At 36.7% G+C, this 17,516-nt stretch overlaps 1 protein-coding gene across 1 annotated transcript in view; it reads right to left on the bottom strand.

Moving 5' to 3' along the window:
• Positions 1 to 5,007: 5,007 nt before the first annotated feature.
• Positions 5,008 to 17,516, bottom strand: part of LOC126236264 (ras-related protein Rac1) — a 106,044-nt gene continuing 93,535 nt past the window's right edge. The window contains exons 4-6 of the mRNA XM_049945416.1: positions 10,714 to 10,776; positions 9,613 to 9,747; positions 5,008 to 7,551 (exon numbers count right to left, since the gene is read on the bottom strand). Coding sequence (XP_049801373.1) covers positions 7,396 to 7,551; positions 9,613 to 9,747; positions 10,714 to 10,776 — 354 coding nt within the window. The 3' untranslated portion in view covers positions 5,008 to 7,395. The remainder of the gene's footprint in view (positions 7,552 to 9,612; positions 9,748 to 10,713; positions 10,777 to 17,516) is intronic.

Below are 17,516 nucleotides of genomic sequence, written 5' to 3'. Positions count from 1 at the left end.
CAACAGCCTTTCATCTCATCAGCATGTAGAACATCCTGAGGTTGAAGGTTTTCTTATAGAGGTGTATACCTTCCTTGTGGTCCAGGCGGTGAATCCAATGCCCCCATTTTCCGAAACACACAACATTCCACCACTGCACTGCACGGTGATCACTGAAGCATGCCCAGAGCATGCTTACCAGTCCCCAGCTCAGGAACCCCAGGGTCACAAATCCTGTACTCAGCAAACAAATGCTGAGCCCCTGAGGGGACAGGCACAAAGTGTGCTATGAGGGAGTTTATGTAAATATTAGCAAATGACCGTTCTTTTCTATGGCACATAATCTAATAAGCAATGGGGCCTGACAAAAACTATACATTGTTAGCATTACTTAGGAACTATTTGCCATCGTGTTTTAAGTACGGGCCCGTTTCTCAGCCTTGAACTGAGTTCTTATAATGAAAGAAGTTTCATAAAAATGAGATCAATTTATTGACAGTGAGAAAGCAGGTTACAACAAGTGTGTAAATACATTGTACTGGAAAAACAGTTTGAGCAAAGTCCTCCACAAAAGAAACTGAACAGATGATGCAAATTTGTTTGCTTACCAAATCTTTTTCATTAGTTATGGCCACCTGGGGGTAGGACTCAACTGAGTCCACACATCTGAATTGGTTCTCCTGTTGCTAATATTTTTTATGCTTGTAATGTTTAGAGAGATTATAGTCAGTAGTTGTGTGAGCATGACCACCTGTACTTGGCCCTCTGTCCTCATGATTGTACATACTGTTTATTTTAAATTACACATGCATATTGATGATTGATGCAATACATAGCACAGATGGAGGAGATTATATTAATTTATGAAGTACACAATCCAGAGACAGTTATGCAATCTTACTGAAAATTGTTACTAAAATAGATGCTTTGCCAGAAATCTTCATTTTTTAAAGTTTTTCTTCTGCTATTATTACACTTCACATTGCCCCCATTCTGCACAATGTCAGGACTGTATAACTGATTAGTGTTTGTCAGGATTTGCATGCTGTGAGAAACTAGTATTCTTCCAAATAAACATTATTTGAATGACAATATGCCAGTAGAGAACATTATTGACGACACCACATTTCACTCTTCGTTTTTACAAAGAGTACTCTATGGCAATGGCCCATTACATAGCTTGCATTTATCCCAAATCTCTTGCCCAGCACAAAGTCCCACGCAACAGGAAAAAAATTGCATGTGACTCCAGTCTATAAGAAGGGTAAAATAATGGATCCTCAAAGTTACAAACCAATATCCCTAACATCTGTTTGCTGCAGAATCCTTGAACATATTCTCAGTTCGAATATAACTTTCTGGAGACTGAGAAGCTTCTGTCCATGAATCAGCATGGTTTTACAAAGCATCAATCCTGTGAAACTCAGCTTGCCCTTTCCTTGCATGATATACTGCAAACCATGGATGAAGGGCAAAAAACAGATGACATTTCTAGATTTCCAGAAGGTGTTTGACACGGTGCTCAATTTCACGCTGTTATTGAATTTTATTTTAAGATAACACCGCCACTTTAATGTGAACACAAGAAACAAACAGTAGTTCAAGACAGTACTGAAAGTATTGCAAACTTTACACTACGAGATGAAAATATATTTTATTCACCCTATGTGACACCCAAATCTTGATCTGGGCGAAGTCACAGTATGTGATATAAAACAATTACTTTAAACCTGCAAACTAAACTTCAGATTACGTCTCTCAAAAACTCAATCTGTATGTTCAAAAAATTATTCAAACATTTTAAATTTTTTCCATCCATTTAATTCCTCATTATTTTACTCTTACCTCCATAACTTATTCTTGTTCACCATCACTATTGTTGGTGACACTTATTTCCCCTTCTCTGCATTAATGAATTATCTTCCCATTCTTATCTCCATCTTATGAACTACACTGAAATTCTTTCCTTCATTTACTGAGGAACTATATTTTTTTATTATTATTCCATCTGCAATCAAACTCTGATTTACTCACTTCCTTTCTCTGTAAGGAAAGTCAATGTGCAGCTTGGGTGATATGCCTAGCTGCTTCACAGTGATACTAAAGCCAAAACTTTTTATTTGAGTCCACAAATAACAAGTTTTTTATTTTAAAAAAAAGCCACATAGGCAAATCAACATGCTGTTAGTGAGATGACCACTACCTATGTTTGCATCTCTGGTTTAGACTGTCTACGAATTATCACAGTCCCAAGAATGGTTTTTACATTGCAAAATAACGGCTTCAGCTACTCTTATCAGAAAGACCAAGTAAAAACAAATACTGTAAAAACAGTTTATTTTGCTTGCAATGAGAGCAAGACTTTTTACTGCATGAAAGTTATTTAGTTCACCGATTTCCCTTCAACTTTACATCTAGGGCACACATGCACTCACAGACCCAACACCTACAGTAATTTCAACTACGATGCACAGGAGAGTCAAAGTTTGCTTGGAAGTGCATAAGTTCGGTCAGCATGAAAGATCTGCATTCCAGTTAAGCAATAATGGTAAACATGATGTATTTGATATATTTATGTCAATGTGGGAAAAAAAATCTGATAGAAATAGTGTGCATGTAGTACCCTCCACAAAACACTACAATGGATAAAAAATTTCACAATCCAACACCACAATGGTACCGACTGTACCATTACAAATACTATTTCTGTACAATAATGAAAAATAGCTGAAGAGACACTGCTGATTTAACTACATCAAAAATTTGTGGAAGCCATCTGATGAAGCCTCTAAAAAAACCTGGGGGGCATGCATAAAATTGCCAGTGGAGGCATCAAGACTGCTAGAATCAGTTACTAAATGGTTCCAACGAGTGCTTATGCAGAAGAAATGAGACCTCTGTTTACTGTGACAATTAGTCTGACACTCTTAAGATCTATGTTTTCTGTGTGTATTTTTGTGAGTAAAAGTGTCTCTGTGACTTATTTTGATACTGTCACTAAAATCCCTATGCAACTTTCAACATCAAATTCCCTTTCTTACAGAACATTTTTTTCAAAATTTCCATGTCAGCTTGAGAATGCGACCACAGGAACTGCTAAAAAGAAAGAAAACGGAAACCTGAATAATTTCCATGCTCGTTGAGCAATGGAAAATCCAGGATGGAATGTAACAATATTATGGAAAGGATAGTTGGTTCTCACCATATAGTGGAGATACTGAGTCGCAAATAGGCACAACAAAAAGACTGTTGGAAAGTGAGCTTTCGGCCAGCATGGCAGAAATAGACAGTGTAAGTACACACACTCACGCAAAATGCATCTCACACCCACATGGCCACAGTCTCTGGGTGCTGAGACCAGACTGCAAACAGAAGTGCATGATGGGAGAGGCAACTGGGTGGTGGGGGTTAAGGAGGAGGCTGGGGCAGGAAATGGGAGGGATAGCATGGTAGGGGTGGAGACACGGTGGTGCTTGTGGTAGTGTACAGAGGTAAGGTGGAGAGATCCCATCAAAGGCACGGCCACCTGCAAAACGAGTCATGTGATCTGCTAGCAAAGCTGCAACCACTGTGCTGCACGCTATGTGGGCATGAGAACCAGCAATCTGTCTGTCCACATGAATGACCACCAACAAACTGTGGCCAAGAAACAGCCGAACCACCCTTTTGCTGAGCACGCCGTCCAACGCTACGTTCTTCAGCCCTCTATTCCACAAACACACCTCCTGATTGCACCTCGCTGCCCACCCTCTCTCTCTCTCTCTCTCTCTCTCTCTCTCTCTCTCTGTGTGTGTGTGTGTGTGTGTGTGTGTGTGTGTGTGTGTGTGTGTGTGTGTGAGAGAGAGAGAGAGAGAGAGAGAGAGAGAGAGAGAGAGAGACTGATGAAAGCCTTGTTAAAGCTCACTTCCTTGCAGTCTTTTTGTTGTGCCTATCTGCAACTCAGCATCTCCACTATTTGGTGAGTAGCAACTATCCTTTTCATAATATAGTAACATATCACCCTCGATTTTCCATTATTTGATACAATACTTAAGGCAACACTGGTGATTTAGCATTAACGTACATCCAAACAGATCTTTCATCACCAGAAAATAAGTAACATACTGCCATCATTATACCTGCATTGACAACCTGCAAGGAAGAGCTACTGGTTTATGCAGGATAGCCTAGAAATATTTTATGGTTCTTCAAATAGGTGAATCATGCCTATTGTATTCCACTGATATCGCATTTCATTTTTTGTGGTATTTATGAAATATCAACAGACCCATTATTTTCTCTTCACAGCTGTCACTATGTACTACAAATATTTTTTTTGTACTGCTCTTGCCTACTCAGTGATCGAAATGACTGAATTTTCCTCATTTGTTGTTTTGGTTTTCAGTCCTACCCAACACCAAGTCTCCAATTCACTGTGGATAAGCCACATCCATGTTTATGACTCAGCCAATTGCCCATTTCACAAAACTCTGAGCCAACTGTTACTCTCTGAGTGTTGCAGAACTGTGACATAAAAAGATGCTTACAGTCCAAGGCACGCTTTATAAGAAATTCATCGAAAGGTTCAATGTAACTGCTCTCATTTCCCATTCCTACTAAAAGATCAAACTGGTTTCAGCAACAGTACAAATGCTACACCCAGAAGAGGTATCAGCAATCTGAGACTACTTAAATTTTAGTTATGACATATCTATTGCAATTCTATTCAAGAGCAGATCTTATTATGCATTAATATGCGGAAGTTCTAACCGTGTTTGCTTTCATTGTCATGTTTTTTTTTCTATACTTGTGAGACCCTGTCTAGTCATCTGCATTACAATTCAAGACACTGTGTTTGCATCAGTGTGCCAGAGGAAACCCATAAATTAAATAAGCCAACAACATATATTGAGTATGTTTCAAAGACTTTCTTATAAAGTACGGGAGTCTTCATCAAGTGCTAAACAACAGCTTATTGCATTTCTTAGATATACGACGCAAAATTAAATCTGAAGCACTATCAATAAAATTTTAATATAAGGAAAAGAATTAACCAAAGACAAAGCATGTGTTTTATTGTTCTCTCTTTAAATAAAAATTTTATAGTGTTGACAAAACAGAGTCCCGTATTGCCAAGTTAATGTTCATTAATATACAACTTATAACATTCAATTACTCTTAACAAATATTAAGACTGTATATGTACAGCAATGGATCACTTGATTTAATAGGTTACAATTAACAATAACTGGAAAAAATACTGGATATCATTTCAGGCCACATAATAATTTTGTATTTATTTCCGTCCTCATAAGAAAGACTTGTTAAGAAAATTCAAATTCACTTAGATTTTTGTTAAGTTACACAAAACTATTCAGAAACCATCACAAAGTTACACAAAATGATCTTCTGAGGACTTCAAAAAGTGGCAATGAGTCAAAGCTAGTTCATTATCTCCAACCAACAAAACCCTACAATTTAGTTAAATGAAGGGGAATTACATTCACGCAGTCAGTACCACTCAAATGCATAGTTACAAATTTTAGCAATTGACAATCACTAAAGCTTATAAGCTTAAACATGGAAGGTCATAAATTATAGAATCAAGACATTTCTCTTATATGATTAAGGATGTGTGTGAAAATTTCATATGTTATTTATCAGGAAAGTAATTTTTCATACTGACAGGTAACTTATGAGTACCACAGCATACTTTACTGTGGATCAAAGCATTTTGCAAAATACAGTCTTCTTTCTGGGTAAACTATCAACTGACACAGCCAAATATTCTGTTTATTTTATACATATATAATATATCAATTTAAGCTGTAAAGACCCAAATGCAGAGACTTTTGCAGGGGTGTTAAACAACCAAGTGAAATCATCTGACACATCCTATAAAACACGTCAGTCACAAGAATTTACAAGGAAAATGCTGATAATTCCATCCACATTTCATTCTAACTTGAAAATAACAATTCAACAATCATCTTAGAATCAAACAAATATATTTCAATGAAGCAGTACTGCTATACTTTAATTAGTAAAAATTATGTACAATACTTATAGAAGAACAGAAACAATATGTAACAACTTTTACCAAAATATTTTTTTTCTACAGTCTTACTCCACCTACGGTGCATTTCAAAATAACACAAATATTATAAAAAAGGGAACATATTTTCAGGAGAGAGATTTTGTGCAATAATGTTTGTTTATGGGCAAGAATGGCTTGCGTTTTCGTTTTTGAGGCTGCATGCCACAGCTGTACTACGATATGGCTTATTTCCAAATAATAGTTTTCTTACCATTTACCAACTTTTCCAGAAATAAATGATACATGCTTCAAAACATGGGTTGTGCATAATGACTTTCTAATAATGACAAGGTTTATTTTTGTCCCCAAAAATAAATTTTTAGAAAATTATGAATTTAATCATCATTTAATTTTGCTCTATTATCAACAAATGCTGACAACATGAATCACGGGTCCGAAAATTTTCTAAAACAGATTTGATGATATAACTCTGGTGTCTGTTTATTCACATATGTGGGTATTTGTTTCCCACTAAAAACATATGCTACCAGCGAAGTATTAAAAAGTATCTCTCCATTTTCCAGGTGTCAAATCTAATTTTCAGCTCTCAACATTTCTTGCTATTATCAATCACTAGTAAAAATCTCATAATTTGTGGTCAAGTGTTGAACTTCTGTGCATAGATGTTACCTGTGTATTTTTGTTATAGTATGGCTTTCTTGAAAGAATGTTGATGGCATGATGAGAATATCATGGGTTCCCATAACAAAGAATTTAAGTCTGGATGCATTGAAAGAAAGTTAATTAAAAAGATATTCTTATCAACAATAAACAGACACATAATATGGAGCAGTTCTGTTAATTTATCTGTCCAAATTCCACAGTATTAGTTTTTAAAACACAGAAGGTGGTATAATTATGTGTCAGCATCTTACAGGGTTAACCATACTCTTACATGCTTTATAGTATTAAAATGTGTGGGTGGCAAAGCAGCAAGGGAGACAAAAAAAAAGATCTTGTACAAGTCACAAAATGAGAAATAAGAATGATATTATAATCAGTTATTTGTGACACTGTTGTCAATATATTTGTCAGAGTGTTTAAAAATATAATTTTCTTACTCTTGCTAACAAGAACACAGCTTCACATATAAAAGACATGAGAAAGACTTCTCATTCTGAACTGCCAAACCACATAACATCTCACCACCAGCCATCAGGGAGGCATCAAAGTTGTTCGCATCACACTGTTAAAATGCATCACTTCACAAATTCAGCATTGAGCTGACAAATCTACACATTTCCAGCAACTGTTAGTTGCTTATATCTACCCCTTCACATTCTTTTCATCCAAGAGTTAAGAATAGTAACATTTACAGTTTCTACAGCTGATCATCCTCTTTATATAAGCACACACTTCCTTTTCGGTTTAACTTGCAGCACTGGGCATAATACGGCTCGGATTGCCTCATCAAAAACTGTTTTGAGTCCCTTCTGAGTGAGAGCACTGCACTCAAGGTACTTCACTGCACCAATCTCCTTTGCCATAGCTAGTCCCTTTTAACAAGAGCAGAAAATGTTATGTTAAGATTAAGGAGTGAAAATACTTTAGATACAGTAATATCAACATTGAATTTATTTCTTCAAGTTGTTGACAAATAATATTTTAACTCTTGTCAAATAAAATGACCAATGACACACAAGTTCATTTATTATAAATCAATAATAAATAAAATTACAAATTAATAATGAATAAGTTTAGTCACCAAACTGTTAACTCAAGATATATGAAAAGTATCATCATCGTGGAATGGTGGTGATCTGTTTGTTTATATTCAATCTTCAGAAAACCAGTTAATATCAGAAAGTGCAATGTGAGAGAATGCTGTTACAAAATAAAAAAATGTTAAAATAATCATGCAAAGCAATTATTTCCAAGATTACCAATGCCAGCTGATTTTTTTTCTTTTATGGGCATTAAGCTGTTCTCCAAGGCATATTTATCTGCCTCGCATTTTGTCTTCCAACAATGGAAGTGCCATCAAAGGCTACAAAGACTCAGACTCATATCAGTTTTGAAGTTAGACAAGATCAGCAAGCCAAACTGCTTACAGATGTCCACGAAAAAGTCTGTTCCAAGACTTATTATGGTCAGTTTTGGTGTTTTATCACTCTTTATTATGATTTCTGTTAATAAGCTAATGTCACAGTTGGAAAGTGTTTTCATACGGCATATGGCACATCTCTAACAATGCCTCGCATCAACTTACTTTCAAAAGGACAACAGATTTTTTGAACAAACTGGAGAAGCTATTCATAACAACTGTAGTGAATTTTTTTAGGGAAAAATCTCTCAAAATTTCTCAATTTTCTTAATGATAAGAGTGCTAAGATGAAGTTCACTATCACAAAGGAGAAAGGAGATCAACTTTCTCTTTTTCATATTAAGGTACATAGAAAACCTAACAGAACTTTAGGGCATGAAGTCTATAAAAATCCACTCATGTGGAAAGATACCTTCACAGAAATTCCAATCACCATCCCAAGCAGAAAAGAGGGAAGAGTGATCAATATATTTATGTACCACGCTACAAGAATCTGGGAACCACAGAACTTGGACAATGAGCATCATTTGAGAAATACTGTCAAGGAACAGTTACTCTGATGAAGTGAAATAAGGCATTACACCCTGAAAGATCTGAAGCTTCTAGTGAGAAAGAACCAACCTAAGGTAAAGTTTCCTCCCATTCATAAAAACAGCCAGAGACAGCATCACCATAGTACTAAGATGCGACTGACACAGTGTTTAAATTAAAAGAAAGTTGTGTGAATATCTGAACACTTAAGGACATTTGCCCGCAACTTGTCACAGCAGGAGTACATGAAATCCCTTGCATATACTATCAAATGTTCACAAGAATGACAACAAGGCCCATTAACATCCAATTTAAGGAACACAAGAGCAATTGTCATCTGAGAAACGTGGATAAATTAGTGATAGCAGATCATGAATTGGGACCAGGGAACTGCCAAATTAGTTTCTCTGATACAAAGTTTTTATCAAGACTGAGTCACTATTATGTTAGGAGGTACAGACAGGCCATAGAAACTCAAAAGCTCAGCAACAATTTCAATAGAAGAAGAAGAAGAAGAAGAAGAAGAAGAAGAAGAAGAAGAAGAAGAGGAGGAGGAGGAGGAGGAGTGAAATTACCCAAGTTGTGAGGATTAGTTCCAAACAAAGCGAACCGCACCAACTCTTCCCCAGATTAATAACAAGCGCAACTACGTGACCTTAAGTAGCAGTCTGAGGATGTCTCGAACCAACTGTTGCTTGCAAACCAAATGTTGCATGGATATGTATAGGCAGTTCAGCTTGCTGAGCTTGTTTAAGTTTGAAACTGCTCTCCGAGTCTTTATAGCCTCCGATTAAGCCTGCAGCACTGAAATACAAAATGTTAGGGACAGAAACATGCCTTGGACCAAAGCCAAATGAGTACAAAACAAAGGTCACCAGGTATGCAAAACACAGCTTTGATCATAAATGATCCCTATAATTTTTAGGTGACTGGTACTTCCAGCCACCATAACAGTCACATTAATACAATGAACAGTTCTCACCTGTGGGTATGTAATTGGTGCTAACTTCTTGTCTTTTAGTTTTTCAATTGTGTCTTTGTCTTCCCTAAGATCCAGTTTTGTTCCCACAAGAATAATGGGGGTGGTTGGACAGTGATGTCTTACTTCTGGATACCACTGCAAAGAGATGTTCCTCTGGTTAGTAAGCTCAAAATAAATGAAAACAATTTATCAATCAATCTACTCTTTAGAAAAATTTAATACTGGTGTTGTATATATTTGAATACCAGAGTGAACCATATGAAATAAAAGAAAACATTTGTTGGCAAAACCTATTACTATTTACCCCTTTGTTTGCTTTTTTGACTGTTAGGTTCAAAAATCCTAATTCCTGCTGGACTGAAGAAAAGTGTTATCATCACACATATCCCATTACTACCCTCTAAAACTTCAGTGAAGTCTTATGGAGCTTATAAAGCAAGTGAAAGAATTATCTGCCCATGTAAGCCAATTATCGTAGCAACATGTTCATATTATAAATAAAGGATGCTGAATAAAAATTCATTTAACCTTCACTAAAATTCGGCAGATGGAAATGTTATTCTGTAGATATTATGTTTCCAATGTAGCTGCTGTCATATGAAAAAAAACTATCTGAGTCATATACTGAATGAATTAGGTCACTTTATGCCAAACTGATGGAACTTTGAAAAAAAGTTTTATCTGATAATACTGGCCATGACATACCAGCAGCAGAAACCAACAAACTGAATCCAACCTGTGCTCATAGTTTAAGTGTTTAATCAACCATCTAATGTGTACTGTCTTTCAAACTACAACAATCAAATGACAGGCTTTTAATAAGACTATGGATGAATCTGTATCATTTTATTTAAAATTCACACTGTATCACAAGTTTGCTCGCAAGTGAACATTTTAGCCATAGCATGCATTTATAAAATCCTGTGAAAAAGCCCCGAAAATACTGGATTACTACAAGAATGATGCTACTGTCTTTATATGGAGCATTTTTCTCAATGTTAACAATGGGTGTATTTCAACAACTGCAGAACGTACTTGCAGCACCAACAGCTGTTAATGTGGAAACAAGTTTAATAATCCTCATTAAATGGGATACTTTACCTTCGCTCTAACGTTCTCGAAAGATGCTGGATTGACTAGTGAAAAGCAGATTAGGAAGACATCCTGAAAAAATGAAATCATGAATCAGTATATGATAAATAACTAGAGTCTAAAAAATACTAAACTTTTAATTCATCTAGTCTCTGACCCTAATCAGTAACACATTTGTAATTGTTTTAAATACATTCTCATCTGAAGTGATTACTGTTTACACTCTAGTTACATTTTCGTGAGCAGCAATTTTCCTTTGTGACAGACCACGTTCCAATTTAAAGTTCTAGATTCACATATTTTACTATTTTTGCATAATCTCTCATTGATTGTATCAATACCAATTTGGGTTGTGATATTGTGAATTTTAGAACATCCGTGACTATTGAATTAAGGACTAACTGTTGTAGTCAGTAACAGGTTTAAACTTAAGTGTGCTTTTTAAGATATTTGAGAACAGTGGGCCTATCCACATTCAAAACAATCATTCTCTAATTTCATTGTACAAAGACATAAGAAATAGGTTTTTTTGTGAGAATTTTCGGACACTTACAAAACTGTATTTTCGTAAGTTATCAGTACAAATGTTTTGGATACTTCATTTATTTCATAGCAAATCAGCATTAGTGATTAGTTCTGCCAAAGAATATATCACCCTAGAACTTCATTGTATATGAACACAAATAAATGTGTTTTTTGCAAATTTTTGGAAGCTACCATTGCCCTTTGCATAATTTATGAGCAATCTGTAGCAAATCGGCATTTCTGATTTAGTTACTATAGCTGATTTTCACTAACATATTGTGCTACAACTAGTTTTCCCTTTAAGAAAAGTAGCCCAATACATTATATGCATTTATCACAAATTAAATCTGTTTTTGAGTTCGCTAACAACTATAATTACCGTATTTACTCGAATCTAAGCCGCACTTTTTTTCCGGTTTTTGTAATCCAAAAAACCGCATGCGGCTTAGAATCGAGTGCAAAGTAAGCGGAAGTTCTGAAAAATGTTGGTAGGTGCCGCCACAACTAACTTCTGCCGTCTAATATATGTAGCGCTACACAGGCATGCTTTGCAGGCACAAAGATAAATATTGGCGCCAAAACCTCTGCGTCAGAGCTTTTTTCTCCGCCCCGAGTTTCGACCAGCATTTTCATACATTATCCAACGAAGTAAATACAAATTCCATATTGTTCATCGGCGAATGTAGCAGCATTTCAATGTACTACGAAAATCCGACTGGCAAGACTGTTTCGGATGTTTGTCAATATGGCCAACTCTACGTTCTGAATTTTTTCCTACCTGTGAGAAGAGATGGTTGCTATTAGGAACTTTTATGAATTGTTAATCACATGCAGTATTCTCTTCACCATGAGAATAATATGACTATAAACATTTTACCATGTATTCTTTTGTGTTTGCTGCTATCTCATTTAAATCCTGTCTGCCTAATAAACTACGAAACTAGAGTGAGACGACACCAAACGTGGAAGAATATACATATCATGTCAATGTTATATTCTTATTATTCTTAAGCCTAATAGTGATAGTCAGAAATGAAGCACGGCAATTGACTAGATTTTTAAATCCAAGATGACTCTACTTTCTGTGCAGAATGTGATGTACTAAAGAGGCGTCTGCAAAGATTTTCAAATGGAGAAAAATTTTCGCTAAACTCTCTTTCAGAACATCATCTATCATACGCAGTCTATTATTTGGTTCTTGTTGATCAATATCAAAGAAAGCAGCAGTGTAATAACAACAAATAGCAGTCTCTTGCCGTTGTTTCGCTAATGAGTCAATTCCTCTCTTTTTTTTAATTGTTACCTGCGGTAACGTGCACAAAAGCAAGTCATGCCGTGAGCGGCGACAGGTTGTAAACACTCATTATCAGAATGCGACAAACAATGCACGACAGTACAATAATGCATTTTCAGCTTAGGGTGACGTAAACACCTATAACAAAGAAAACGGCACTTATCAAATCAAAGAAAAATAAGCAATCAATTCAAACCAGACGAAGCACATGAAAAAGGAAGGGTACCCGTATAAATACGGACGGAGCGCCTGACGAATAGCAATGGCTACCTGGTAAAGCTTAACTGCTAAGCTTACGACTGGAACCAAACCACTGTAGCTGTATCATCATTCATTCGACCTAAAGTGTGTCTCATATTACAATGGACCAACTTTGTTTTGATTTGGAGGTGCGGCCTAAAACTTTTCCCTCCCCTTGAATTTCGAGTCTCAAATTTCAGGTGCGGCTTAGATTCGAGTGCAGCTTACATTTGAGTAAATACGTAACCTCAAAACATTTTAGAAAACTAGTAGTTATTGCCAAAGGTTTACGTGTTGCTTTAATAGAAATCTCACTGTGTGTGTTTCACTTCATATAGGGAATATTAATTGTCAGCAGTTCAAACATGTGACGAATGAGATAGTACCCCTTACAGAAATGGCAGCAAGGGACAGGAAAGGACCAGCTGCACTCACTCAGTATGTATGCCTGGGGGCCTCACTCAACTTGTGGATGAGGCTATTCCAGCAGCCATTGAAGTAACACGGTGCAACCAACTGCAGATTGTGGCACACGTTGGAACAAATAATGCCTGTCGTCTGAGTTCCAAGGTCATTCTTCGGTCGTTCCAGTGACTAGCAAACAAGATTTAGAGGACCAGCCTTGCCCATGGAGTTTCAACAAAGCTCACAATTTGCAGCATTGTCGCCAGAACTGATCGTAGCCCTTCTGAGTCGAATGGACAGACTGAACCAGAGCCTTCAAGGTTCTGTGACAAGGAAGGCTGTAACTCCCAGGACTTTTGCCATAGGGTTGAGAAATTAGTGTCGCCCTAAATGGGTCTAGTTGTGACTACGCTCAACTGCCTTGTTTCTTCATTTGTTGCCTCGGTGTCAACATACTGCATTGTAATACTGGATAAAAACTGGAGTGTGGAAGAAACCACAACTGACTACTTTAAATAATGTAGCCAACAGGTGCACAATTGCATTTCACAGTAGTTTACGTTCACTGTTTACAACCCCCCAATAATACACAATTATATATGCCCAGTGCACTACTGTTTAACTTTCGATAAGCCTCATTAATAAGTTGCAGGCGAACATCCACATACAGCTACAATAGTTTACTGATGAACATCCACAAGCAGTAAAAAACATTATCACATAGTCCACAGTTCTTTCGGAATAATCAGGTACATATGGAGCAGACACTGCCATTGGTTTAACATATGTCCTGTTGGTGTAACATTTATTTCACTATTAAGTTGATGCATTGTTGTCATTCTAACCAACACAGGTTCCTCGTCTGAAACTCAGCCGTGGACTGACTGCCTCGGGACCAAAAATTGGGCCCTTATATATCCTCACAATAGTAGGTACTGAAACCACACACTGTTTGAAGAAAACTTACAGATATTATAATTAAAACTTCACTCATTAAATTAACTGCATACATAAAAAAACATTTTTCCTTTTAACAGTTTCTTCTACCACAAGGTTTAGGCCGAATTATTTGTTTAAATGATGAAATTAACATATATAGATATGTAAACAATACTTTTGACAAAACTGTTAATTACTTTGGAATTAATGAAGGGCTGGTTTCTAACATGTATTGGAATAGAGCCAAATATATCCTTTAAGAATGCTATTGTTTTGTCTCCCAAATGTTTATAATTAGTATAGAATTTACATTTGTTTATACATCAACAATAGAATTTAAGTTACGAAACAATTACTGATTTCACCCTATGACATAAGGTGCTAACTAGGAATAGTCTAAATAAACTAGAAAATCAATTACTTGCATAAAACTAAGCACAAAATTAGATCTGGTGTTACATTCTTTAAGACTCAGAGCCAACCTTTTTCTTTTATGAAAATGCAGATTATACTCACATATGTTAATAATAATTAGATAAAACTGAAAAAACAAATTTAAGGAGGCAGATGGCAAAACAAGAGGGGAAGTAAAAATATCCCAGCTTGCTTCATCACAAGGTGTGCGCTACACATCAAAGGCTGCTACTCAGGTAGCCGATTCTGTGTGGGGTGCACACAAGATTTTTTTTTTTTTTATATTAAGCGACTCTCCATCCAATCCAGATAATGGCAGCTGTAGGAAACCCAGAAGTGTCATTGTAAGACCGAAAGAAATGTATCCCACAGTTGAGGATATTAAAATTCTAATGGTAAACAGCCGAAGCAGTTGCAACAAAATTCTGGAGTTTGAAGCTCTCATCAAAAGCAGTGAAGCTCACATAATACTAGTTATAGAAAGCCATTTGAAACCTAAAACTGATAGCAGTGAGATTTTTGGGGAAAATTTAAGAGTATATCAAAAGGATAGGTAAATGGAGGTGGTGTATTTGTCGCAGCAGACAAGAAACTCAAATCACATGAGGTAGAAACTGAAGCTGTATGTGAGAATGTCTGGGTAAGACTCAGTTTCAGGGGTAGGCATAAATTGATAACTGGATACTTCTTGCGTCCATCAGATTCACCTCCTGATGTAACCAAAAGCTTCAGAGAAAACTTCAGTTCACTTGTATCCAACTTCCCCACTCATTTTGTAAACCCTTTGGCGACTTTGATCACCCAAAAATTAATTGGGAAAATTATAGTTTTGTTAATGTCGGGTGTGACAAGACAACCTGTGAAACTTGACTAAATGCCTTCGCTGAAATCTACCTAGAACAGATAGTTAGGAACCCCTCATGATGGAAATATATTAGATCTAATGGAAACAAATAAATCTGACCTCTTTGAGGATGTCCTCACTGAAACTGGTACCAGTGACCATGATGTCACTATGGTAACAATGATTACCCAAGTACAAAGGACAACTAAAACAAAGATATTATGTACAGTAAACTAGATCAAAAAACTAGTGTCATATCTCAATGAGGAACAAACTTTCAACACAAGTCAGGAGCATGTAGAGTAAATCTGGATCAAGTTTAAAGAATAATCAACCATGGATTGGATAGGTATGTACCCTGTAGAACAGTTCTTAATGGGAGGAAACTTCCGTGGTATATAGTCACTGTAAAGAAACTTCTAAAGGAAGACAGGTTACTGCATAATAGGTGTAAAACAAAGTTTAGGACTATAGACAGACACTGAATGAAATGCTTTTGACTGTCATGAGAGGCACACTTGATGCCATCAATGACTGCCACAGCAGAATATTGTTAAATGATGTTTCACAAAATCCAAAGAAATTCTGGTTGTATGTAATGTTTTTAATAGCACCGAAGTTAGTGTCCAGTCACTAACAAATGAGACAGGAACAGAAATTGAGGTTAGCAAAACATAAGCTGAAATGATGAACTCCATTTTCAAACATTCCTTTACAAAGAAAAACCGAGAAGAATTGCCCTAATTTAATCCTCATACCAACAGAAAGATGAATGAAATAAGTATTAGTGTCAGTGGTGTTGACAAACAGCTGAAATTGTTAAAACTGAACACAGCTCCAGGGCCCGATGGAATCCCTGTCAGATTCTGTACTGAATTTGCGGCTGTGTTAGCCCCTCCTCTAACTATAATCTACTGTAGATCCCACTAACAAAAAAATCATGTCGAGTTCTCAGAAAGAGGTGGAGGTGACACCTGTCCACAAGAAGGATAGTAGAAGTGATCCACAAAACTACCATCCAATATCCTCGACACTGATTTGTTGCTGAACCTTAGAACATATTCTGAGCTCAAACATAATGAGATATCTTGAACAGAGTGACCACTTCAAAGCCAAGCAGCGTGGATTTCGAAAACATTGCTCATGTGAAACCCAATTCACACTTCTCACACATGGCATACTGAGCACTTTGGATCTAGGCAATCAGGTAGATTATGTATTTCTTGATTTCCAAAAAGAATTTGGCTCAGTACTGCACCTATGCTTATTGTCAAAAATATCATACTGGATATCAATGAAATTTGTGACTGGAATTGAGGACTTTCTGGTAGGGAGGGCACATCATCATATCCTGGATGGAGACTCGTCGTCAGATCAAGAAGTAACTTCTAGTGTGCCCCAGGGAAGTGTGTTGGGACCATTTGCTGTTCATGTTATATATTAATGACCTTGCAGACAATATTAATAGTGAAACTTCCTGGCAGATTAAAACTGTGTGCTGGACCGAGAATCGAACTCGGGACCTTTGCCTTTCGCGGGCAAGTGCTCTACCAACTGAGCTACCCGAGCACGACTCACGCCCCGTCCTCACAGCTTTACTTCTGCCAGTACCTCGTCTCCTACCTTCCAAACTTTGCAGCAGCTCTCCTGCGAACCTTGCAGAAAGGAGCTGCACAAATATTCAATCAGATCTTTTAAAGTGGTGCAGAGATTGGCAACTTGCTTTAAATGTCTGCACTTCACTTCACAAAAAAGCCATGACTGTAATATCAATCCTGTTGGAATCGGCCAACTCATACAAAATCCTGGATGTAACACTTTGTAGGGATATGAAATGGAATGATCACATAGGTTCAGTAATGGGTAAAGCAGGTAGTAGACTTAGGTTTATTGGTAGAATACTGGGAAAGCGTAATCAATCTACAAAGTAGACTGCTTACAAATCACTTGTGCAGCTCGATGTACAATATTGCTTAAGTGTATGGGGCCCGTACAAGATAGGATTAACAGGGGATATTGAACATACACTGAGAAAAGTAGTATGAAAGTTCACAGGTTTGTTTCATCTGTGGGAGTCACAGAGATACTGAAGGAACTGAACTGGAAGACTCCAAGATAAACATAAATTATTCCAAGCAAGTCTATTAACAA

The sequence above is a fragment of the Schistocerca nitens genome, chromosome 2 (assembly GCF_023898315.1).
Source record: "Schistocerca nitens isolate TAMUIC-IGC-003100 chromosome 2, iqSchNite1.1, whole genome shotgun sequence".
NCBI classification, from domain to species: Eukaryota; Metazoa; Arthropoda; class Insecta; order Orthoptera; family Acrididae; genus Schistocerca; species Schistocerca nitens.
Note: the sequence above shows the minus strand (reverse complement) of the source record. Positions and strands in the feature narration are given on the sequence as shown.